Here is a 27,694-nt window from a genome sequence, read left to right as displayed (position 1 = left end):
ATACACAATGTGCAGAAAAGTGAGTTGATAGGAATTGAGAACCAGTGGACTACACAAAGAACAACCAACACATATATGTTTCTCAGCATACGGATATGTTGTCACGCATTCACCTAAATGTGTGTGTGTGTTGTAGGAGATGGTGTTTCCAGTGGGTTAGAAAGGTTAAGAGATATTCACAGGGAGGGGGAGGTCCACAGCCAAGGTCAAAGGGTAGTGTAATGAGCAAAGAGCTATCAATTACTCACTCTCTGCCAAGCCAATGCAAATTATTTCACTCACTTTTAGGGTAACAGCCAGAAGAAGTTATACAAGAAAACACAAAAAGTTTTGATATTTCTTCCTCGGGTTGGATTCTTTAAATTTATTATTTTTTTTAGCTGCATGTGATTTCCATTCAAGATCTTGTGAGGGAAATGTGTGCGTGAGGAAGAGGGGGGCCGGGGGTGCTCGAGGGAGGAAGTCCAGCTTGGCAGGGCAGGGCGTAAACGAGAGAAGAAGAGAACAGCAGTGAAGACTACACAGACTACACTGAGGACAAAAAATAGCCTAGGGAGAAGTAGATGTGAGAAAGACTACAGCAGTGAACACAACAACATTCACTGCCTGGGCATTTGTTTGCGGGGGGAAACATGGCCTCTCTGCAGTTTGGACCTATCTGTGTTCTCTTCATCTTGTCAGCACTCACGCACACAGCTGCCTCGCAACAGTTAAACACAGTCTACAGGGTAAGTCCTTTCTTTGTGGCTGAGAAAAGAGGAATATTTGAATTAGCATCATATGCCAAAGGTTTTACAATAAACACAAATAATATGTTGAATTTATTTCCTTTATTACTTGTTTGCAGATATACTTCTGTCTATAGCAGGGTCTTAAAAAGTGTTGCTTAACTTTTAGAGCGGCATGTGTTCTGAAATATAATAAAAAGATATATCATTGTGCTCAAATATCTCTAATCAAATTCAGTGTTCTGATTATTTGAGCTAGGCTATGCCAGTACTTAATGTCAAGGAGTGCCTCATTTGTGTTTATACTTCTCCTGAGGACTTATAGGAAAAATATATCAGAAATAGTCACTTAAAAAAAAAAGTGTTTTGTGAAAAGTGCTATACAGCATATAAACAAATTCGACTAACATTTCAGAACTTCATGAGCAACTATAAAGCACTTATCTCTGTTGTTTCTGGAGATGTTGAGATTTTTCTGTAGCTGTTGATCAGACTGAAATGTTCTACATGGATGTTTGGGTGTGGACTTCTTGTATGGACTCTAGTGTTCCAGTAAACATAAGGTTTAGTGCTAAATATGCTATTATAAAGTTGTTTAAAAAGGTCTTTAGAAAGAGAGATGTTTATGTGTCTCATGCTCTGTAATGAGAAAACTCTGTGCCCTCCCCACCCCCACCGACCCAACCAGCAGCTGTTGAGAGTCTAGAGGGTCTTGTCACTCCTCACCGGAAATGCAACAGAGGCGAATGGAGGCCATCTGTTGGGGGGACATACTGATCCAATGGGCAGAGTGGGAACACTTCTGTACTGCCACATTCCCTGAGGATCAGAGGAGATTCAAGTTCTGTTCCAAAGCCTATAATAATCTTTCTAATTAGACCTTTTTTTGTTGACATTTATAGACATGTTCTTCCTAATCCAAAGTCTGTCTTACAAGTAACAAAATAATGCTGCCATTTGAGAATTTGGCAGAACAATAGGTGCGTTTACATGGACACTTTTTGCTTCCATCGGAATTAATTCATTCTGATTGATGAGTCCGAATGTAGTGTTTACATGAACGCTGAATAAAGTGATCAGGTTGATATGGGCGTTAACATGTCACAAGCTTCTGATCGGATTTACTCTTTTGACATGCGCACACTGCATGCATATACAGAGTTGCTGCTTTTGCATGATGTTTTAAAAAGCACACATGATATTTGTCTTCTTCGGGTCCTAATTAGGCGATGACCAGCTGAACTGTTGTGCTGCTTAACGCTACTTAAAAAAAGTAAAAGTGCCCTTTCCTGCCCTCAAAACTAGTCGTCTTAACATTGCACTGTTGCCAGCAGGTGGCGCTATGACTATAACTGAATATGGGCATGTAGATCTGTTAAGGGCAGAAGTCTTATCTAACATGTGAAGTTTGGGGCAGATTGGACATTGTATGTCTGAGTTACAGCAACTTCCTTTTTCATGGCGAAACATCGATATTTTTCAGGCCGCCATTGACACGCCCTTTAACAAAACTCAAGATCTTCGCAATTTAACATCGAAAAGGCCTTTAGAGTACACTGACCTAGTTTGGTGTTGATCTGAATAAATCTCTAGGAGGAGTTTGTTAAAGTACAACCCCTGAAAGTGGCAAAAACAACACCAATTTTGCAGAGAAAATTCGAAATGACCGACTTCCTGTTGGGATTCGGATTTCGTACCAAGAAACTTTTCGTAGGTATTGGTGTGTTACATGTGTGGACCAATTTTCATACATGTACGTGGAAAATAGCTCGAGGTGCACTCCGTTGAAAGTATATAGGTGGCGCTATAGAGCCATTCTGCCACACCCGGTGGAATATTGGCCTTTAGATCTGTTCAGGCCAGGACTCTAATCACACATGTGAAGTTTGGGGAAGATCGGACATTTTATGCCCGAGTTATAACATATTTTATTCCCATGGCGAGACATCGAACTTCGTCACGGCGCCATGCTTTTTAACGAAAACTCAGTATCTTCACAACTGAACATCGTTAAGGCCTTTAGATTAGACTGACCACAAAAAAGACATTGATGTCTTAAAATTTCTAGGAGTAATTCGTTGCAGTGTCAAATATCTCACTTCCTGTTGCCAATAGGTGGTGCCATGACTATAACTGAATATGGGCATGTCAATCTGTTCAGGTTCGGAGTCTTATCAAACATGTGAAGTTTGGGGCAGATTGGACATGGTATGTCTGAGTTATAGCAACTTCATTTTTCATGGCGAATCATCGAAATTCGCCAGGCCGCCACTGACACGCCCTTAGACGAAAACTCAAAATCTTCACAATTTAACATCGCAAAGGCCTTTAGATTAGGCATACCAAATTTGGTGTTGATCTGAATAAATCTCTAGGAGGAGTTTGTTAAAATACAACGCATGGAAATGACAAAAATTAAACAAAATTTGGTCATAATATTAAAAATAACCGACTTCCTGTTGGTTTCAGAATTTTGCTCCAATAGTCTTTTTTGTAGGTATTGGTGTGTTACATGTGTGTGAAAATTTTCGTGCATGTACGTGAAACATAGCTGGAAGGCTGTTGATTTCTTAGTATAGGTGGTGCTGTCGAGCCATTTTGCCACACACTTTTCTGAATCATATATCATACGAAAATTTTCACCAGGTTTGACACATGTGCAAAGTTTCATGACTTTTTGAGCATGTTTGAGCCCTCAAAAATGCGATTCATTTTGGAGAAGAAGACAAAGACGAAGAAGAAGAATAGACGGAGCAGATACAAGAGGATCCTCGCACCATCGGTGCTCGGGCCCTAATAAACCATCCCTTACAATCCGATCAAGATTTTAGTTGGATCTGGCCAATTCAATCCGATTGACGTGTTTACATGTGACTTTTTTATTCTGATTGTGCTTCTAGTCCTATTATGATCAGATTAGTAGTGTCCATGTAAACACAGCTATTGTTTCTTAGTTCAATATATATATTTCATAGTTATATATGACATATATGAAAGCTGTCTTTTATTAGTAATCATCTTTAATGTCAACTTAATATTGTATGTAATTTTAAACTTAAAATTCGGTGTCAACTGATTTGTTGTAGTAACTTATAAAATTTATCTTGATATCTTTGAACACTGCATGGGCAGTGGGTTTCTAGTTCACAGCATGCTTGGCATAGAACAAGAGAAGGGGAGTTGTTTTTTGTGTGTGTTTTTAGTTAAGGCAAATACCTTTTAGTGTGGTGCACATGCCGTTCATTCCGCTGTGCATAATAGCACCAAAGGAAAAAGATATATGGGCCATTCTTCAGAATCCTATTTTTTATGTCATTACTGAAACAGTGTATGTTATAGTCCATTGGCCAAGACTGATTTTAACATAACATAAATTTATAATCAGAAAATATACCTGTGTGCCCCTCTCTCATAGCTACAAGGTGTGAATAGATAGGTCTCATCATTTTGAGGTAAATGTGTTCAAAATTCAGAAAAATCTGTGTGTAACATTCTAATACATTGAGAAACACGTGTGTGTGTGTGTATACTGTGCATGTATCTGATACAAGATGAATGCAAATGCACCAGGGTTGGATAGAATTGAGTCTGAAATCAGAGCAGTGCAGCGGGGGGAGTTCAGCAAGCATGCCCTTCACGAAAGCTCTCTAAATGTATTCCATATGTAAAATCATGTTCTATTTTACTGACAACTCATATTTTCTCATTTTCACAACAGGTGATTTACATTTTTAATGATCCATGATGATTTTTGTAGCTACAAGTTTTGACCTGTGACCTTCCATCAAATATTGTTTATTTGTTTGCTTGTGCCTATATTGAGGGTTTGGGTGCTTCTAATGTAGCAGACAGCATATGGAGTTTATTTTTTATTTTTTTATTTATTATTTTTCTTTCTTTCTTTGCAGGCATGAATTTCTTTTCTGCCTTCATTTCTTCTTTTCACCATCCAAAACACAGAAAGCCAGTCTAGAATAGCATATATGAGTGGAGCAGAGTGAGAGATATTCCCCCTCCCCGCTCTGAGCGATCACGTATATAATAACATAAATTTGCTTTCATTCAGCGCTGCATGCATAGTTTGGACTGCTTTGAACACTAACATAGCTACAAATATTGAAATGTCTCAGTATGCTATTATACTATATTCCAGAACTCTTGGAACACTGTTTGGCCAGTCAAATTTGAGGACCAAAACCTAGTGTTAACCTACTAAACTACAGATTGTCCAATAGAATTTGAATCTGGTATGCACTCTTGTGTGTTTCTTAGTTAGTGTGTATGTTCACTAAAACAATGTAAACAGTGTGAGAAACAAGGAGAGAGAGATGGGATACAGGCAAGGAGCATAACAAGCTGTTGCCTTTGCACAAACTGGGAGTCCCTGAAATGGAACTTTTGTTTATTAACATTTACCCACTAGCAGACATTTTAACCAAAGCAACACCTACATTTTATGAGCTCATGTATTCCTTGAGAAGCAGATTTACCGGACTTCTGACTGTTCATTCTGGCCAAGAACTTACCACTTAAGCCAAAATAATACTTCCCTTGCCATATGCTTTATGCTTGCATCCTAATTTTTGTGCCCACGTGGACAGCAGCGCATGTATGAGTGATTTATGTATCCAAAAACCAAAGGTGCATTAGGTAATGTATATTCACTGAATACATTAATCTGTGCATGCAGTCCATAGAATATACTTTGAAAGGCTTGTACGATCGACTGTGCACAAAATGGATAAGAGCAAAGAAAATGTATTTCACTATAAAAAAGGTAAACAGTTCAAACTAAAACTAAGGCAGAAATCAAATTAATAGTAATACAAATAATAATAATAGTCAAGTCAAGTCAAGTCACCTTTATTCATATAGCGCTTTAAACAAAAAACATTGCGTCAAAGCAACTAAACAACCATTAGTTAGGAAAACAGTGTGCAAATAATGCAAAATGACAGTTAAAGGCAGTTCATCATTTAATTCAGTGATGTCATCTCTGTTCAGTTAAATAGTGTCTGTGCATTTATTTGCAATCAAATCAATGATATCGCTGTAGATGAAGTGACCCCAACTAAGCAAGCCAGAGGCGACAGCGGCAAGGAACCGAAACTCCATCGGTGACAGAATGGAGAAAAAAACCTTGGGAGAAACCAGGCTCAGTTGGGGGGCCAGTTCTCCTCTGACCAGACGAAAACCAGTAGTTCAATTCCAGGCTGCAGCAAAGTCAGATTGTGCAGAAGAATCATCTGTTTCCTGAGTTTCCTAATAATACCTAAACATTGTATTTATGTTGTGCAATATAACTTTCAAGTTTCAGCCTAACTAAAGCTCAAGCATGACATAAGCATTATTGGAAGGCTTTGTGGCTTTTGCGAGAGGCAAAAAACAGTGGAAAGGAAGGTAGCTTGGAGAGCGAAAGTCCATATACTGTTTCTAAACCATTTTTCAGCAACATGAAATTTGTTATTTGGAGAATAGACCTTCTTAAATTTCATGGCAGTGATAGAAATTAATCTGTTCCAGGAAGTTTAAATAGATTTGTACATTTTATGGGCATTTTAACCTCTCATCTTTTTCCGGGTGTTAGTCCTGCAGTGCAGGATCCACCAATTGGCACAACATTCGCCACTTTGTTTGTTCATGGGCATCGTTGTTGTGGGTCCACATGTTGTCCTGAATGTGCTCCATCCATTTCTTTTTGAGCCTTCCTCGTGGTCGCTTGCTGGGTGGACTGAGGCGGAAGGCGGCCCTGACCACTGAATCGTCATTGCTCCACACTTCTTCCATCTTCTCCATAATTGGAGTGATGCCAATGGCCCGTCTGACTTTCTCGTTCTGCACGTGGTCGAGCAGGGTCAAGCCGAGCTCCCATTGGAGCATGCACATCTGTATGGCATGCATGGTGTTTTCGTGCTTTGCTGTAGCACTCAGATCTATACAACACAATGGGCGCATTACTTTTTTTTTTTGTTTAGTATATATTCAACTTCAGGTGAATCGGCATCCTCCTATCGCAAATCTGTCATTTGTGCCATGCAGCGTTCATGCGCGCTCGGGCATCAGGCAGCGAGTCACCATCTGTGGAGATCAGCAAGTTGAAATATTTGAATTTGCAACTTTTCTTCAGGGTCTGGTTGTTGGTTGTCTTCATGTCAGCTTCCAGGTACTCGGTCTTGGTGATGCTGAGCCTCATGCCGTTCACGTAGAGTCAGTCCAACCATTGCTGAATTCGATGTTGGAGCTGCTGGCTGGTCTTATCCACGAGGCAGACATCGTCAGTGAACAGCTGTAATAATAAAATCTTCCTAACCATCGGGAAGAAGGAGGCGGGAACCGGCGGACAATCAAAATGAAACTTTAATTACAAAATAAACACAAAACAGCGCATCAGCCCCTCACGGACGACTGATAAAAGCAAACATAAAATATGTCCTCTCTCGTCCTTCACTGTCGTCGCTCCAGTTTTATATCCTTCCATCTCCTACATGGGATTTGAGACTGGGGGTGGGTCGCAGGTGTCGCTGATTTCCCAATCATTCCACTGGCCTCACTCCTCGTTCCCACGTCCCTCGGCCCCGCCCCACTCGTCACATACCCCCATTGCCCCTCGCAGGCCGGGGGTACCCTCGAGACGGCGCTCTACTCTGACCGCACACAGGGACCTGCGGGAACCTGGGGGTAGGACAGATGAGGCGAGAGAAAAGGAGATGGAAGGAGGAGCGACAGAGACAAGATAAAATAAATAAAAGCAAATAAAATAAAAAGCAATCACTTATTCACTTATTCTATAGTAAAACATCGATGCTTTTGAATTTCAATATTTAACAAAGCATGCAAACAAACGGCCGCTTTTATCATGTTCTTGTGTGATCGTATATGTTCCAGTGATTTATTTCTTATTAGTTTTCTGATAACTTCTCTTTGTTGGTGAAATGATTTGGTTGCATGACGTTGTTCCTGAGAGGCGCGTAGAGGGCTTGTTTTAGTGACGCACAGCGGTGCTTCAGGCCTGACTGTGGAAACCCTGCGCTATTAGCCCCGCTCGGCCCATTTTAAGCCCTGGCTCGCACTGGCCCTACAGCGGAAATGCGGCTATTTAGATGTAGGCCTTAATTCAGCTCAGAGGGACATGGATGCATTTAACCAGTTCAATTCATGTCTCGCACACATCAATGCAATATGACTGCTACAAACTGGAATTATGGCAGAATATCCTGTGATGTCCACTTCGCAGAGCACTTACGTTCGAATAGAACAAGCGTCTGAACCCATAAGAGAAACATACAAAATGTGCAGAGCATGGGGGCATGAGGACTGGAATTGCTTTAGGCTGTGCAGACTGTTAGTTTACCTCATCCCCAGATATTAGTCGTTCATTTTTTCTCATATCACATCCCCCCATAAGCTGAAGCTATGCAGTCTATACTGGGAACAAAATTTATTAGTTCACCTCTCAGGTCTTTGAGTTTGAGTCATTCGTTCATCCTGTGACAGCCCCAAAGGCTATAAGGCTACGCAGCCTGTACCAGGAGAAACTGAACTGATTAGTTCATCTCTCAAGCCTTTGGGTTCTTCTTGTTTATTCTTTTGTCACATGGCCACTTTCTGGCTCAATATCATACAACAAACACAAATATTACATGTTATTAACTGTATGTTGTTGTAAGTTTCACTTCATCATAGTGATTTTTAACATAATACTGAAAAAGTATAAAGTTTACTATAATACGTTTTTTACTTCATTTCCACATTCAGATCATGACAGAAACACTGGCTTTCCTCAGTTCTGTGTTGTTGGTTTGGTATGTCCCTAACCTAAGACTTGAGAGGTGAACTGGGCCTCATCATTTCTGTTAACTGTAAATAACCAATAGGATGTTATGCATGCAGTCAACACAAAATGAACAAATCCTTGCTGAGATAACTCAATGTTTCCTATTCATATTAAAGATTTGTTAAAATTGAATGAATCATTCATGAATTACATGTCATTACATTCCACTATCAAAGAAAGTCTTCTCTAGAGATAGGGAGAGAAGGAAGTATGTTGAGGTGTGCACGTTTGTGAAAGCGTACGGTATGGTACTGTTTTTCCATCAATTTACATTGTAACGATGCTTGCAAAAATGCAATGTGCAGTGTCAGCTAAAGATGGAAAACAGACGTTTTCTCATGCTGGAATAAGCAGATGCACATGTGTGAGAAAATGTCATATGTAATTTAAAAAATAAAGAAATGACACAGCGGACTAGAACAGTTTCTATTCTCTGTTTTTATTTGAGCTTCATAAGATGAGGCATGGACCTAGGAACATTCTCTTGCTGTTGTCGGCAGGAACTTTTTCAGCGGAAGGATGAAAAGTAATTTATCAATGCATATATTTTTGCTTTTAATATTTTTGTTGTGTGGTAAACATTTAACAAAAGCAATAAGGTATGCTGTATTGTGAAGAAGTCATGGGTGAAGAGTTTGTAAGAACACTAATTCAGGTCAGTAAAGTTAAAACATCTTATAGTTAAACAAATAAAAAATTTATCAACAACATCATGAATCATGACTATCAAATCTCATATATACAAATACACACTCAAAGAGGATGTTTAGTTTCTCAGGCCTATCCTTTCCAGCAGAAATGATGACTCACACAGGATGTTTCCACTTCCCACGGTCCTTTGCTCCAAGAGTCCCCTGGTTGTCTATTGGCAAGAGTTTCGTATCAGATTAGACACACAACAGTCTTGTATAGCTAACCCTAAAGGACTTTCACAATACTGCAGAGCTTGCCCTGTCTTTTAGTTTATATTAACATAGAAGTGTAATGTAGTCTATTCTGACATAACCAGGCAAAATTGTAATGCTGCTGGAGTTGTTAAATCTAATGTAAAATCATGGTCCAGATTGATTAGATGTTTAATCAGTTTCTGGGTGGGTAAGTAAATAAATAAATGACTTACAAATCAACAACCACACTATACTATAGGCTACTAGTTTTGGTCACATAGGCTATTACTTTCACAATTAACAAATCATTAACTATGACTTTTGCCTCAACTTTGCTACTTGTTAGTAAGTAAGGTGGTTTTTTAGGTGTTGGATAGGATTTAGTGTTGGTAATTTATGGTAATTTTTCAAATCATCATTTCGTCAGCCCATGAGTTTGACGATACACAATATTATCGTGCATGGGTGGAGCAAGAGAGAGACTCTTTGTTCTTGTCATAGCATAACTATTTGGTGTGCGAGAGTGAACTACACAGGGGTGCGAGAGTGGGCCTATGGAAGCACTAAAATCTTTCAAAACATACTGATAAATTAACATGTTAAATATAAAGATGTCTTTTAAACAGCTAGTTCATGTAAAGTCAGATACAACTGTCATATTGCGCATCCTGTGACACATTTGCCTCATCTGTGCACGGACGTTATCAGTCTAAATGTTTAGTAAAATCAGTCAACCGTGAAAATCAATAGTAGATTTCATTTAAAGATCAACAGTTTAACACTAAATATTGGACATAAACAAACTTGTTAAATATAAAAGTGTATAAAATAGGTAAGCTCATATATTTTGAGCACCCGAGCCCGATACACTGCTACAGAAATGATAATGAGATGCCTTCTAAAATAACTGTGGCATTAAACTCAGTTAGTGAGGGCTTGGTTAAAATATTGCACATAGGCCATTCAGATTACTTGTTAAAGTGCACCTAATACCTTACATCTGCAGATGATGTATGTGTGTTTGTGGATGGAGACTCTTTCACCAGCTATAGGCTCTAATCCTCATTTGCGCATTTGTGTGTGACATGCGATGCTGAAGTGAAATAACAGGGCACTTTTATAGCAGAATTATAATAGGCAGCCTAATAAAAATAATAATAATTATTATTATAATACATTAATAGGAGAATGAGCCTAATATTGTCTTGACTATCGTCTATCTGCACAGCCATAGGAGGATTAGGGAAAGCTCCAGAATGTAGTGTGGTTGATGGAATTCTTCATATCTTGACATATGGAAATCCTTTTACTCTGACACATTAGTGGGCAAATAGCAGACAGAATTAATTTTGGGCAGTAGAAGAAGCCTATATCCCATTACACAAGATGAGAGAAACAGGTTGGTGTAAAGTTCAGTCCTTCAGTGAAAGATCTAATCAGTGTGGAATATTTAATCAGTGTGTTTGTTGTTGATATGATATAGTCTTATTTCCATTTACAAATGTCACTGTCACCACTGATCAAACACAAGGAAACGCAGATGAGATGAACTACTGATTTTTTATTCCATTTTCATTATATATTCATACTCCTAGGACTGTTATTTTATTTTATTCAGCATTATATATATAAATTAAAAAAATAATAATTCTCACCTAAGCAAAAGTTGTTCAATTTTTTTTTTTTCTTTTGGTGGGGTTTCAGATTGAAGGCACTATACTATACTTTTTGCTGATCTACCAATAAGGAATGTGTGCTAATGAAAAACAGCTCTGTGTCACGGTACACAGGAGCGAGGAAACGCAGGATTATTACCATTATACAGTCCTGTATTCACAGATGTGGAATCACACAGAATGCAGGGGGAGATGACATATACAACAGCCCACCGGAAACACAGGGTTTAAATGCACCGAAACTAATGGGACACAGCTGGGAACAACATGAACTAAACGGGGAACACCCGTATAAAAATCAGGGAGCAGGAACAGGAAGATAACCAATAAAGGGAATGGAAACATAAACAGACCAACCATTTGACTATAGATACTAACTGATTTTTTTTTTTTTTTTTTTTTTTTTTGTAATATAGCCCCAGGTGAATAGTCAAAGACCTGAAACTTTATAAGTCATTCATAGAATCATATACAAAGAAATGTAAATCAGGTTTCAAGGCTGAAACCTCTCAACATAAACAGATTTTTCTCATATTTCATATGAGATGTTTTATTTTATTTTATTGTTGTTTTTGTACAGAAAATTATTTTCTTACGCACTTACTTTTGAGGGAATTAGGCTAGATCATATAATTGTCTCTGTCTACTCCTCATCCTTATCCGTATGAAAGCTAAAACTTCAAAATTGGTGAGCAAAAAAAATAAAAAAATAAAAAAAATAAATAAATAAATAATAATAATAATATATATATATATATATATATATATATATATATATATATATATATATATATATATATATATATATATATATATTTTTTTTTTTTTTTTTTTTTTTTGTGATTTTAAAATGTTACATGATGGTATGATGATTTATATTATTGGCTTTTATATTTTAAGACTACATGTTGATTAATGCAGTCAAATAACATGTGTACTGTATATAAAATACATTTTAAAAGTAGTAAAATAAATTAAATGAGCACACACAGTAGAACAAAAAAAGTTTACAAGTTTTTATTTTTATTTTATTATGAACATTAGGCTATACAACAAAATCGAAAAAATTAAAATTTAATAGAATATTTTGATAGTTAATGTTTGGTTGTTTCTTTTTTGCAGGTATGTGCACGTGGTTTCTTCCTGAGTGAGCAGGAAACATGTCTCCCCTGTAACTGTAAAGGCCATGCTGACAGCTGTGAGGACATTACGGGGATATGCATTGTAAGTTTCAAAACTCTTCAAACCATCTGTCTTTTTTTTTTTACTTTACTCCATGACATCAATACCCATCTATTCTCGAAATGTAAACAATACCATGTTGAAGAGATTTTTATGTACACCAAAGAGAAAAATAAGATGGTATTTGGATGAATAATCTAATTAAACAATAAATGAAACAATTTACCACAAATGAATTTAAATTATGATCCAGTATTGAGAAGGCAACATAAAACCATAAAAATTCCCACAACACATACTATATTTGCTAATGCTAGGATGATACAATTTGGCTTTGCCCCAAAAGACCACAAATACATAAATTAAAGTTTAGACAACTTTACATTTTAAATGATAATTATTTGTAATATATAGTCCTAGGGGGCAGGTGTCCTGCAGATTTTAGTACCAGCCATAACGAAACATCCTGGAACAAACTGTTCAGTATTCAGTATTACTGGCAAATTAAAGGCAGATGTGTTTAATTCGAGTTGGAACTAAAGTGTGCAGGACACAAGCCCTCCAGGACTGGAGTCAAAGAGCCCTGATATATGCTGTTGACAGAGTTTAACATTTTTGCAATCTTGCCAGTGTAAGTTTAGCTGAAATGCACCATTTTTGTTTCAGGAATGTCAGGACCACACCGTTGGAGATTTCTGTGAGCAATGTGAAGATAGATATTTACCTGTGTTTCTTCCTCTTGGTACCTTTGTGTGTAGACCATGTGCCTGCCCGCTATCACTGGAATCTAACAAGTGAGTTCATACATGAGCTCTGGCTAAACAAAGCATGCTGACACAAACCATATCAGCAACATAAAAAAAAAAAATAAAATAAAAAAGAAATGCTGATGACTTTGGTGTTTATTATTCAGCTTCAAATATTACAAGCATTAAAAAAGGAATAAAGTTATTTTCATTATTAATACTGTTACTTGTGCAACTGCATCTGGTTTACATTTTAAGCATGCATAACAACATGTTTGGTTGCAATCCAGAGACTAGTGGGAAGGCCTTATGCCACAAGTAGGTGGAGACCTTCCAACAGTTAATTACATGTATGCAGTGATAGAAATGCACGACAAGTAGCAACTCTAAAGCAAAAAAACTGGCTTTGTGTCACAACAGCCTACTTTGCCATATAAGCTCATCAACCTCAACAATAAAAGGCTTCTTAGGATCAGGAAGGGTCAGTATAGGAACTGATGTCAATCGAAGCTTGAGGTCCTTAAAGCTTGGTTGTCTCAGATGTCTGCTGTTTGTAATTACTTTTCATGAGGTCAGTGAGTGAACAACGATGTTGTTGAAGTTTCCTGTAAAAACTGAAATGTTTCATGTTGTTTGAGGCCATTCTCTGGCACTTCAGTGTTCTTGGGATCCATCTGGACCTGATCACTGGAGATGATAAACTCCAAGAGGGAGACAGTAAGAAAAATGTAATTAATAGTTTTCAAGTTTGACAAAAAGATAGTATCTTAAGAGCTGTAGCTGAATTTGGCAAACATGTTGAATGTTTTCTTAGAGGTCTTTGGAGTAAATAAGCATATCATTAAGATGATGGTGTTATAAGCAGTCTTTCTCTCATCTTCCTGTCTAATGTAAACCAAGTTATAGGCACTGCAAATTATCTAATAAAGATGGTGGCCCCTTGCCTCCATCTCCAGATTTGGGTAATGGCTGGTTATGACATGAAGACAAGTCTTCACCTGGGAGGACAGATTCTTGGTAAAAAGTCTTAATTTCTTTGGTCATGAGTTCAGAGAGTGTGGAGCTTGGAAGCCTTTTTATTAATTTTTTTACTGAATACTGCCCAAAAATTATGATGCTCCACTGGGACTTCACAGTTTGGAAACTGTTAAGGTGCATGGTGAGTTTATAAGGGATTCTGAAGAATCAAAATATTGATTCTTTTCTTTTGTTTTCAAGCAGTGAGAGGTAGGATACTAATGGCTCGGGAGAGGTAGAATACCATAGATTGATCCCTAGTGTTTCAGTGAGGTCAGAGGATGCTGGAATCTTAAGTGTGGTGAAGAATTTTGCTCTGTAGACAGTTTGTGATTTAGTTCTGATCCCAACCTTAACAATCATACAGTTAAATTGAGGGTTTTTGTTGTGCCAGCCAAACTATGCAAAGTGAATGAGGTGGAATGAAAATCTCTCTAGATGCTGATAAATGCATACGTAACAAAATGGGTGTATCATAGAACAGGGGTTTCCTTGCTTCAACACACCTTCCTGTAAATATCAGGTAACCTTGAAAACCTTGATTATCTGGTTCTGGTGTGTTTTATACAGTAGGTATTGGAGCTAAAATTTCCAGGTCAGTAGCTTTCCAGAAGCAGGGCTGGAGTTACCTGTCATAGACTCAATGGCCTTCTGTGTTGTGCAGTAGTATTGTAGTTTCCAGTATAATACAAACAAAAACTATATTCGTATGCATCTGATTTGGATAAAATAATCAAGTACAAATACATTCCGGTATAATATTCAAGGAACTCTGGTGCCATACCATGGCGACGCACGGTTAGCGTCTGGACATATGGACAACATTACTCAAAAGACCAAGATTCCTTGCGAATAGAACATGCGCAGAACACACATTTTGATGGGGATATGCCGAAACGCGTTTAAAAGACCAAATAGTCGGGTTAGAAAAGGGGTACCCCAGGTATAATATCCCGGTTTTTAAAAACGGGTTATTGGCTGCATGTAAACGTAGTCAATGATCTATGCTAAGCTAAAAGTGCTACCTCCAGACCTGGAGATCGGCTGAATGGATTCGAAAATGGTAAAACTCAACTGTTTAACTCTAGGGGAGTTGGAAAATGTTTAAAAAAATAGTGGAGTGTTCCTGTACAGCATTGGGGATCCTAAAACATACATTTTGTTTATTATTAATTACTGAATAAGTAATGAATATAGAGTTTGCATGAATTGTAAGTATTATTTAAATTATTCCTATTTGCTTACTGGGTATTGATATGCCATTTACTGTTTGATGAGTCTATCATTGTTGGTTAAACTAAAGCCCAAGTGCCACCAACAGGCCTATTATGTGAAGTGTAAGCATTTCAATTTCAAGAACGTGTGAAGGAATTGTATAATTATTTTCATAATAATGCATTTATATAATTTTACTATAGTAACTCTTGAATTAAATTTTTTTCCATATGTAAATGCTCATTTTTTACATTTGAGCCCCTGACACCCAGGAGCTCTCACATCCCAAAAATTAATTCTTGAGGTCATCAATGCATGAACTAGCTTTGCTACATCAGAAAGAGATAACATGTTCTGCAGCTTGCCACTGTTTCAAATGTGGATAAAAATAAATAAATAAATAAATAAAAAAACACTTTACTAAAGTTTACCAAAATAGATTTTGTCGTCTTTGAAAATCATTAGATGATTGTAAAAATCAAGAAAAAATGGTTGGTCATTATGTGAAAATCCTGAAATAGTAATTAATAGAAATAATGACTTAGATTAATGTTTCTGTGTTTGTATGTGTCTTCTCAGCTTTGCAACTCACTGTGATAAGAGAGGTAATTTTCTGAGATGTGTGTGCCAGGAAGGGTTTGCTGGACACTACTGCGAAAGGTTAGTTCTCTACCCACAAATGGCAGGTTATACATAGTTGCATTTTTGTATTTTACTCCTTAATTATGTTTTTCTTCCCACACCACCAAGATGTGCCCCAGGTTTCTATGGCAATCCAATGGAGTTGGGCAATTCCTGCAAAAAGTGTGACTGTAATGGCAACTCTGACCCAAACCTTATCTTTAATGAGTGCAATAATGTGACGGGCCAGTGTCTGAACTGTTGGGATAACACTAGTGGTGACAACTGTGAAAGATGTGCACCAGGTTTCTATGGAGATGCCATCAGTGCCAAAGACTGTCAGGGTAGGTGCCAGCAACTGTACAATACATGCTGACCACGTGAAAATTTATCTGGTTTCAGGTGTGAAATTTACCCTTGACTCTGTCCAATTGTGTCGTTGTTGTTAAAAACAGTTTTGTTTGAGCTTTTCTCATGATTTACAAGCTATCTGTCATCTCTTAGTTCAAGCAGCGCACTGAGTTCAACAGTGCAGCATCTAGTACGTGAGGCTTTTGGCAGCCAGATGCATTGCAAGCTGATTTGCTAAAATATTTGCTTGCTGATTTGCTTGTCAAACCAGGACTGGCCTATGCAAATATAGAGTTATGTAGACTATAGTTCTAGTGATACTTAATCCATAGTGGTAAGACTTTAAAAATGTGTGTAATTATTCTACTGTAGCAGAACCACCAGAATTGCAAAATAAACATTTCAAACTAGTTTCTCTACAACATCAACCATAGTCTCTTCAAAAACGATTGTTCTATATATGTTGCGTATATTTCATTGAATGTATTATAATAATGGCTCAAGTGAATCACAGTTTTGTTAGGTTGTTATAAGGTCTCTCTCTCTCGTTGTTTTTCAGAGTGTAAGTGCGATAAGTGTGGTACTGCATCATGTGATGACAGGACAGGTGTTTGTCACTGTAAGCCTGGAGTCACAGGTCACCTATGTGACAGATGTGAGGTATGGACATTCATGACACACGCAAGGAAATGTACAGCCAAGAGATTTCATATTTGTTAATTAGAATGCATGTACTTATGCTCAAATATATGCATGTGCATACTGAGCACATTTAACATGTATTATCTTTTGAGAATCTTCTCATTTTGCATATATAGGAAGGTTATTCTGGATTTGGGAGCTGTATGGGTTGCCGTCGGTGTGAATGTGCCTCTGCTGCCCTCCGTGCTACCTGCCACCCTCTTACACACAGCTGCCAGTGCCGCCCCGGGGCTGGAGGCCGGTACTGCGAGCGCTGCCTTCCAGGATTTTGGGATTACAGCCCATCCGGCTGCAAGAGTGAGTCTGAGCGATCTCAATGCATATGGCATGATTCACTGCTGGAGCAGGTTCAGCCCATTTCAGTGTCTGTTCTCTTTTGCAAGAAGTTATAAGTTATAGTTATTCTGAAATTATATTTATTAGGTTGTTTTTACACTGGATTTCAAAAAAGAAAATACATTTTTTTTTTTTTTAAGTTAAATTGTATGGTTTCAAAAGACTCATAGAGCCATACTCTTCAATACTACTGCAAAATACTTCAATACTGGGGGGGGTGAAATGCTCATTTTCACTCAATATCCTGTTAATCTTGAGTACCTATAGAGTAGTACTGCATCCTTCATAACTCCAAAAAGTCTTTAGTTTTATTATACTCATAAGAGAAAGATAGTCTGTACCGATTTTTTCCGTAAAAACACGACCAGCTGGAGGCGTGACGTGTGGGCGGAGCTAAAGAATCACGAGCGCCAGTAAGCTTTTGCGTTGAGAGCATGTGGAAACTGTGACATTACCGTGAGGGAAAAACCATCATCCAAAACAAACCATGGCTTACAGTCAGATTCAGCCGTTTATTTATGATCCAGAATCAGATCCCGAGGCTGAAACTGAACGAGAGCAGCAGCAGCAACGACTCGCTCCGAGCGGGGCTCGAACCCGGGTCTCCGGCATGGGAGGGGACGCACTAACAAGGAGGCAGAGATATTTTAAGCAGTTTTACTCACCGCCTGCGGTTCCAACACACGATCGTGACCCTTTTTCGTTGGGATTGCATCATCCTTAAGAAATAAACGATACGCAAATCCGTCGTCAAACTGGGCCTTGTTTGTAAAACAAGCATCTTCGAAATGCAGGGAACAAACAAAAACACTTGCACAACTCCGTTGATGATCTGTAAAAATAAACTCCATCCACTGGTCCCTTAATGCTTTTTTTTTGGTAATCTGTGCAGGATTGTCTTGCCCTGGCAACCAAAAACACACTTCTTTTGTGACTTTTCGCGATGCTCTCGCTCTGACCAGTGAATCGCACTGATCAGTGAAATGTTCACACTCTTCCGGCAGAAGTGCCCTAGGACCCATATAAGGAAATTCCACTCCATCTAACGTCACACAGAGCCATACTCGAAAAAAACTTTCCGAAACTTGTGACAAACCAATTAGTATTTTGGGAACAAAAATACTCCTTCAAACGTACAACTTAATTTTTGAAACTTTGTCCATGTTTAGCATGGGAATCCAACTCTTTAACAGTGTAAAAAAACTCTGTATGCATGAAATAGCATTTCACCCCCCTTTTAAGCTATTCAGTATAAATTTCCAAAAATTTGGTTTTGGTTTTGACGACTGGTTTTGTGGTCCGGGGTCACATATAATGAAAGTGTGCAGATCAGCAATGAAAACTTAGTTTACTTAGTAATGGTTTTAAGTGTAAAGGAAACAGGTAAATTTATCTCAAGGGGAACCATTTAAGATTTTAAAGGGAATTTGAACAGAATCACTGTTTCATGGCTGATCACTGAGACACCTTGCGATTCACTGAACGAGCCGTTTAACATCAAATCTGCGCTGGATATTAATATCCAAACTATAGTGAAAACACTATCAATTAGCAGGATCGGCAGTCTAAGACATTAACTTGTAAGCACAAAACACAAGATACTTCTCCTTTCAATATGAATAAGGCTTTATTAGATAAATTTTAAGACATAAAAACTAATCTAACACATAAGCACACGCACTCACACATTCACACAAGTTGCAGGAAGATAGAGAGTTATGGAAGAATGAGTTTAAGAGAATGAAAATGTGGAATCCCAAGTTTACAGCAATACCTGAAATTGCATAGACATGAACAGCCATCAATCAGTTAATAAAGTTCCTCAATGATGTTAAAATTATATTAGATACACCAGAACAAATGTCTGGAGGTACTACTTGCGTCTCCTGTGTAAAGGGGGTTCCCTTTGTTGTTGTTGAAAGGGGGTTTCCCGATGTCGCTGATTGGCTGGTAGTACAGTAGTCATTGAAGTGACGTCTTGGGAAGCCCGTGGTTGGGCGTTGGCTGACGATGTGGAGTTGCGGGCACTCGAGGTCAGACAGAGACACGGCGTTACAAAACTTAACTCAGAAGACGAAACTCTCAATGGAAAAGAAAATAAACTAAAGTAAAAGTACAGAAGTAAAGTTTGACGAGACTAGTTGGTGTTTCTTCTCATCGTGTCTAAGTAGCAACAGGTGTGCAGGCTGAAGCATGCTGGAACCTCGCTCAAAGAACAAAGGTGACAAACAGCATGGCTAAAAGCAAAAGCTAGGAAGCAAAGCTACAAGCTAAAAGTAAACTAAAAACAAGATTTGATGGTGTCCTAAGTATTTAAACTGGCCTGTTGGCCACACCTCAAAAATTTGCCTTGACCAATCAGATATTGTCTTGGCTCGGGGGTATCATAAATCATATGTTATCTTATTAAGCACGTGGTCCGAATTTTCCCGCTCTTGCAGCGTCTAATTTTGGACATGATTCCTATAACAATAATATGATACATTTGACAAATAACTGATGCTTAGGACGGTTTCAAGCTAACAGATTCAAACACATACATACTAAACATGAATATGTAGGAGAAACGATGAGAAATCCAAATGCGAGTACGTCTTTATTTAAGGGCAATCCAAAGAATAAACAGTCCAGGCAGGGGTCAATACCAAACATCTCCAAAACATAAACAAACAAGGACACAAGGCTAGAGCACGACAAGAGATGGACGTGAATTAAACAAGGACTCCGTAACACATACTGAGAAAGACCGGGTATAAATACACTGGGAGAGACAAACGCTAATGGGGAATTGACTGAGTGCAATGATTAATGACCAGTGACAGCTGAGTGCAATGATTAGACAGAGAACGTGAGGAATGTGGTTCATGAAGTGACAGACACCGTGGGGAAGGAGGACATCTAGTGGATACCAAGGGAACACAAACCAGACACTGTGACAATACCCCCCCCCCCCCTCTATGGAGCGGCTCCTAGACCAGAGTGCAGGAGTGAGGTGGACAGGTGGAGGGACAGAGGGCCAGAAAAAAATGGTGAAACTAGAGACCAGAGGAACCAGTAAATGGGGAACAGACACCAGAAGTGCAAACACAAAACAGGGGGATCAGGAGGGAGGTGGACCGGAGGAGGTTCAGGGGGAGGGACGGAGGGCCAGGCTAACAGAGGGGAACAGGGACAGGAAGTGAACACAAAAAAAACAACACCAACAAAACAGGGGATCAGGGTGGATCGGGGTGTTCAGAAACCCAGGATGACACCGACCAGGCAGGACCCCAGTGCGGAGCAGAAGACCACCACAACCGTGTGGTCAGGAAGGAAGCCCACCAGTGCGGAGCAGAAGACCACCACAACCATGTGGTCTAAACCGAAGCCCACCAGGGCGGTGCCGAAGACCACCACAGTGGGATCAGACTGGCAGGAGAGCCAGTCTGGTTGTGCAAGTCTGAAACAAAGAACATGAACAAGTTAAGGGTAGCCTCCGTGCCACGACATGATCAGTCGGGCGCTCAGAGAGTTCAACTGAGATGTGACGAGGCTCTGGAAGTTCCGCAGAGGTGAGGAAAGACTCTGGTAGATCAGCCGAGACATGACGAGGCTCTGGAAGTTCCACAGAGGTGTGAAGAGACTCTGGTAATCCATCTGAGACGAGGAGAGGCTCCAGTAGTTCAGCAGAGACATGGAGAGGCTCTGGTAATCCCATGGTGTTTACACTGGATTCCAGAGGATCAATGCTGACTTAACACTGCTCCTGAAGATCATTGGTGGCCTGACTCTGCTCATTAAGATCATTGGTGACTTGCATTTGTTCATGGAGATCATTGGTGACTTGCATTTGTTCATGAAGATCATTGGTGACTTGCATTTGTTCATGAAGATCAATGGTGACTTGCCTTAGTTCTTGAAGATCACTGGTGACTTGACTCTGTCCTTGAAGATCACCGGTGACTTGACTCTGTCCTTGAAGATCGCCAGTGACTTGATTCTGTCCTTGAAGATCACCAGTGACTTGACTTGACTCAGGAAGGTCAACGGTGACTAGTCCTGATGCTGGAGGGTCAACGGTAACTAGCCCTGACTCTGGAAGGTCATCGTTGACTAGCTCTGATTCTGGAAGGTCAGCGGTGACTAGCCCTGACTCTGGAAGGTCATCATTGACTAGCCCTGACTCTGGAGGGTCATTGGTGACTAGCTCTGACTCTGGAAGGTCAACGGTGACTAGCCATGACTCTGGAAGGTCAACGATGACTAGCCCTGACTCTGGAGGGTCATCAGTGACTTGACTTGACTGTGGAAGGTCCACGGTGACTAGCCCTGACTCTGGAAGGTCAGTGGTGACTAACCCTGACTCTGGAGGGTCCATGAGCACCTGACTCGACTCTGGGGGGTCCACAAGCACCTGACTCAACTCTGGAGGGTCCGTGAGCACCTGACTCGACTCTGGAGGGTCAACCGGAACCTGACTCAACTCTGGAAAGTCAACAGGCACCTGCCTCGACTCTGGAAGGTCAACCGGAATCTGACTTGACTCTGGAGGGTCAACTGGAACCTGACTCGACTCTGGAGGGTCAACTGGAACCTGACTCGACTCTGGAGGGTCAACTGGAACCTGATTTGACTCTGGAGGGTCAACTGGAACCTGACTCAACTCTGGAGGGTCAACTGGAACCTGACTCGACTCTGCAGGGTCAACTGGAAACTGACTTGACTCTGGAGGGACAACCGGACACTGACTCAACTCTGGAGGGTCAACGAGAAACTGACTCAACTCTGGAGGGTTCATGAGAACCTGACTCAACCCTGGAAGGTCAGCTGTGGCTGTCATCCTGTGTAGAGGCGCTGGGCAAGCAGCCATCTTAGGCCATGACTCTGGACAGGTGGCCATCTTGTGCTGTGGTGCTGGGCTGGCGACCACCTTGTGCTGTGGCATTGGGCTGGCAGCCATCTTGGGCTATGACTCTGGACGGGCAGCCATCTTGGGCCGTGGCTCTGGACCGGTGGCCAATTTGGGCATTGGCGCTGGGTTGTCAGCCATCTTGTGCAGAGGCGCTGGGCTAGCGGCCATCCTATGCTGCGGTGCTGGGCTGACGTCCATCTTGTTTCGTGACGCTGAGATGACGGCCATTTTGTGCTGTGGTGCTGGGCGGGCGACCGCCTTGTGCTGTGGCGCTGGGCTGGCGGCCATCTTGGGCCATGACTATGGATGGGCGGCCATCTTAGGCCGTGGCTCTGGACCCGTGGCCATCTTGAGCATTGGCACTGGGCTAGCGGCCATCTTGTGCTGTGGTGCTGGGCTGGCGACCTCCTTGTGCTGTGGCGCTGGGCTGGTGGCCATCTTGGGCTGTGGCGCTGGCTCAGCAGCCGTGACGTTAACGTTACTGAACGTTAAATGCGGTGCGTTACTATGCATTGATTTAATGAACTATGCAATCCGAACAGACCCCTGGCTCACACAGCGAGTGAGCAGGTGGGTTAATGACGAGATAAGCGGTTGTGATTGGCTAAGGCAGAGTCATGTGTTTCATGGTAGCCAATGAGAGCCAGTGTTTTTACACACATGCCGGCACACGCGGCAGCTACAGCGGCGCCAAACACACACACACACGCGCAACAGCTACACAGAGATTCGCAGCAGAGATGGCGAGTCAGGAGCAATCCGATGAAAAGTTGGCATTTTCAAGGTGAAGATATAAGCACTACTTCAAATTCATTGTGGTCGAAGGCAAGAAGGTGCATGTAATGTGTACATGTAATGTGTGACATGCATCTACAAAGCTAGTGACCAAAAACACTTTTCTTACAAAGATAATACTTGAAGTGCAGGATAAAACTCTTGCTGTCTGTTGACGTGCAATAAATATTGAAAGTTATGTACAGTACCTGTCTGTTCTACTAATTTCAACTGACTTTTGAAAACTGCAAAAAAAAAAAAATTCTCTGACATCTAGCAATTTTTTTTTTTATTACAGTAACGCAAATAGTTACTTTCCCTGGTAACGAGTTACTTTTATTATAGAGTAATACAGTTACTAACTCAAGGAACTTTTTGGAACAAGTAGTGAGTAACTATAATTAATTACTTTTTAAAGTAACGTTCCCAACACTGGTGACGCATACATCTTCCATCTTCTGCCTGCACATCTTCTGGTTCCCAACAGTCAGCAGAAGTGAGAAAAAAAGTGTTTACATTTGAAATCTGGATACTTATCTTACAAAAATGCATGTATTCACTACATGAGGCCTTTATTCATGTTTTATTACAGATTTGTGTCACGTAACACAGAGACAGGATGTAATCGCAAAGGCGTGTTTATTGACAAAAGCTCAAAAAGTCAGAAAAGCTCGACCAGTTCACAGGGTAACACAGGGGGCGGACACAAGGCTGATGGCACGGTGACACAGGGACCTCGGTGGACAACGATGATGGTGCTTGCTTCAGTGAAGATCCCTCGAATCCCGGTGAGTGTGAAATCCTCTTGATGGTGAACGGTAATCCAGTGCTAGGTGATGATCCAGGAACAACGACGACACAGGAAGACTCAGGCAGGAACTAGGAACACAGGGAACAGGTACGGGAGCACACCGGAGAGAAACAATGATCTGACAACATGAAACACCAGTTACTGAACTTAAATAGGAGACAAACAATTGAAACCAGCTGGCACTGCTGATCATCGCTGATCAGTGACCACGCCCATAGACACAGACATAACAACACGTTAGACGAGAGAGAGAGAGTGAATTCATGAACCGTGACAGTACCCCCTCCCCTACGAACGCCTCTTGGCGTTCCCTGACGGTCTTACCTGACGATTGTAATCATCGATCAGAGAGTGATCCAGAATGTCTCTAGCAGGAACCCAACTTCTCTCCTCCGGACCGTAACCCTCCCAGTCCACCAGGTACTGAAATCCGCATCCCCTCCTTCTCGAGTCCAGAATACGGTTAACCAAATAAGTGGGTTCCCCATCTACGAGACGCGGCGGGGGAGGAACTGGGACAGGCGGATTAATAGGTGCCCAAAACACGGGTTTGATCTTTGATACATGGAAGGCGGGGTGAATTCTCCTGTACATGGGAGGAAGTTTGATGCGGCCTGCCACCGGACTAATGATCTTAGTGACAGGAAACGGGCCAATAAATTTGGGAGCAAGCTTATTAGAGACGGAGCGGAGAGGAATGTTCTTAGTAGAAAGCCACACTTTTTGACCAACAACGTATACGGGAGGCTTTGAACGGTGGCGATCGGCCTTGGCCTTGGCGCGCATCCCCACTTGGAGAAGAGTCTCACGGGCTCTAGTCCAAGTGTGGTGACACCTCTGGATGAAGGCGTGAGCGGAGGGGGCCGCGACTTCGGATTCCGTACTGGCAAAAACTGGTGGCTGGTAACCTAAACTGCACTCAAACGGAGTAAGGCCCGTAGCTGACACTGGTAACGAGTTGTGTGCGTACTCCACCATAGAAAGTTGTTGGCTCCAAGAGGAAGGATTCTTGGAAAACAAACATCGCAATACTCTCTCCAGATCTTGGTTGGCCCTCTCTGATTGACCATTGCTTTGGGGATGAAACCCCGAAGAGAGACTAACCGTCGGCCCTAATAATCTACAGAACTCTTGCCAAAATTTGGACACAAATTGGGGACCCCTGTCAGAGACCACATCCATCGGGAGGCCATCTAAATGAAAGACGTGATCTATGACAGCAACCGCTGTCTCCTTGGCTGAAGGTAATTTGGGCAAGGCGATAAAATGAGCCACCTTCGAGAACCGGTCCACGACTGTCAAAATGACAGTCTTGCCCTGGGAGGTTGGGAGGGCGGTAACAAAATCTAGTGCGATGTGGGACCAGGGTCTCGAAGGGACTGACAGCGGTTGTAGTAACCCATCAGGGAGTCGGTTGGACATCTTACCAGTGGCACAAACAGAGCAAGCCAAAACAAAACTACGGATATCACGAGCCATTAACAGCCACTAGAATCGTTGCTTAACCAAAAAAATGGTACGATTAACTCCTGGATGACAAGCTATACTGGAGCAATGACCCCACTGAATGACTTCAGACCGATACTCCTCAGGCACAAATAACCGGTTCGGTGGGCAATCGGGTGGAGGCGTTACCCCTTCTAAGGCCTTCATGACCTTCGATTCGACCTCCCATCTGAGAGTGGAGACCACTAATATCTCGGGTAAAATACACTCGGGAGTGGACGGGCGTTCGGAATGGTCAAAAATACGAGATAAAGAATCGGGATTGATGTTCTTGGAACCCGGGCGGTACGAAAGAGAAAAGTCAAAACGGCCGAAAAAAAAGTGCCCACCGAGCCTGTCTAGAGTTGAGTCTTTTAGCAGTTCTAATATATTCTAGGTTCTTATGATCGGTCCAAACGATAAGAGGTACCCCTGACCCTTCTAACCAGTGCCGCCATTCCTCCAGTGCTAACTTGACTGCCAACAACTCTCTGTAACCAATGTCATAATTGCGTTCGGCAGGTGATAAACGATGAGAAAAGAACATGCAATGGTGAATCTTATCGTCTGTGGAAGAACGTTGGGAAAGAACTGCTCCTACCCCCACCTCTGATGCATCGACCTCCACCACGAACTGATGTGATGGATCAGGGGCAACGAGGATGGGAGCCGAAACGAAGGGACTCTTAAGTTTGGCCAATACAGCCTCCGCTGTATCGGACCACCTGAACGTCGTTCTGGGGGAGGTCAAGGCGCTCAGAGGAGCGACTAGTTGGCTGAAGTTACGAATAAAACGTCGATAAAAATTGGCGAATCCCAGAAACCTCTGTAGGGCCTTACGGGAATCTGGACTTGGCCAATCTATCACAGCCTTAACCTTGTTAGGATCCATACGCACTCCCTCAGATGAGATGATGTACCCTAAAAAGGGAACGGACTGTGCATGAAAAACGCATTTCTCCACCTTGACAAAAAGCCCATTCTCTAGCAACCTCTGAAGCACTCGTCTGACGTTCTGAACGTGTTCCTGGAGAGAAGAGGAAAAGATCAATATGTCATCCAGGTAAACATATATGAATTGATCAACCATATCTCTCAGCATGTCATTAATGAGTGCTTGGAAGACCGCGGGCGAGTTGGATAGCCCGAAGGGCATAACCAAGTATTCAAAGTGCCCTCTGGGGGTATTAGATGCGGTCTTCCATTCATCTCCCTTCCTTATGCGAACCAAATGATAAGCGTTACGTAAATCCAATTTTGTGAAGATGGATGCTCCCTGCAACCGTTCGAAAGCTGAAGACATCAACGGCAAAGGATAAGTATTCTTTACCGTGATGTTGTTCAACCCTCGATAATCAATGCACGGTCGCAGAGACCCATCCTTCTTCCCCACAAAAAAGAACCCCACCCCCGCTGGAGATGAGGAAGGTCTAATGAATTTGGATGCTAGAGAATCAGAAATATATTTCTCCATAGCCTCACTCTCTGGAACAGAAAGTGAATATAACTTGCCCTTAGGCGGAGACTCACCTGGTACCAAGTCTATGGCACAGTCATAGGGACGATGAGGAGGAAGAGAAGCAGCACGAGACTTACTGAACACTTCTCTCAGGTCCTGGTACTCCTTGGGCATGTTAGACAAATTCACCACCTCCTCCTGGAACACAGACACAGGTACAGACGAACACGCAGACACTAGACATGACTTATGACAACTGTTACTCCACATGGAGATGGAATTGTGCCCCAATCAACTCTGGGATTGTGACGTGTGAACCACGGATGTCCCAGTACAATGGGTGCCAGGGGTGAATGCATGAGTAGGAATGTTATTGTTTCCGTGTGGTTGCCAGACGTGATGAGGGTGATGGGTTCTGTAGTATGTGTAATGTTAGGAAGTTGTTGTCCATTAAGAGCACTGACAGAAATCTGGTGTGTAAGGGGGGTGATAGGAACGTGGAGGTGGTGAGCCAGTTCAACATCAATAAAATTACTTTCCGCCCCTGAATCCAATAAAGCCCGGGTGTCATGAGTGCTGGTTGCCCACCTTAGTCTTACCGGAAGGAGAGTAGCTGATGATGGTGAGGATGAGGTCTTCCCGGTGGAGATCCCACACGATAGTAGCCTCATTGTTACTACCGGGCTTGGTCTTATAACGGGCACGAGTGAACGAAGTGCCCCCCCCCCCCCGCTTTACAGCCATAGTCTTTGGGATCTCCGCCGTTCCCTCTCCTACCGGGAAAGCTGAGCTCTACCCACCTGCATGGGCTCCGGATTGTAAGAGGGACTGACCGTATCCAGGACTTCCGGACGTCTGGTCTCCATGCCGTGAACTGGATGGTCTTGTTGGAAACGGCTCATCTTGCTTAGGCGAGCATCCACTCGAAGTGCTAATTAAATAAGTCCATTGAGACTAGTGGGAAGGTCCAGCATGTAAA

The 27,694-nt window shown here is 41.4% G+C and overlaps 1 protein-coding gene across 1 annotated transcript in view; it reads left to right on the top strand.

The window, feature by feature from the left end:
* Positions 1–276: 276 nt before the first annotated feature.
* Positions 277–27,694, top strand: part of lama4 (laminin, alpha 4) — a 55,733-nt gene continuing 28,315 nt past the window's right edge. Inside the window, exons 1-7 of the mRNA XM_052586442.1 lie at positions 277–728; positions 12,248–12,349; positions 12,974–13,101; positions 15,865–15,945; positions 16,036–16,250; positions 16,817–16,917; positions 17,076–17,256. Of these exons, the coding sequence (XP_052442402.1) occupies positions 633–728; positions 12,248–12,349; positions 12,974–13,101; positions 15,865–15,945; positions 16,036–16,250; positions 16,817–16,917; positions 17,076–17,256 (904 nt within the window). The 5' untranslated portion in view covers positions 277–632. The remainder of the gene's footprint in view (positions 729–12,247; positions 12,350–12,973; positions 13,102–15,864; positions 15,946–16,035; positions 16,251–16,816; positions 16,918–17,075; positions 17,257–27,694) is intronic.

This window comes from Carassius gibelio, chromosome B20 (assembly GCF_023724105.1).
Source record: "Carassius gibelio isolate Cgi1373 ecotype wild population from Czech Republic chromosome B20, carGib1.2-hapl.c, whole genome shotgun sequence".
In the NCBI taxonomy this organism is placed as follows: Eukaryota; Metazoa; Chordata; class Actinopteri; order Cypriniformes; family Cyprinidae; genus Carassius; species Carassius gibelio.
Note: the sequence above shows the minus strand (reverse complement) of the source record. Positions and strands in the feature narration are given on the sequence as shown.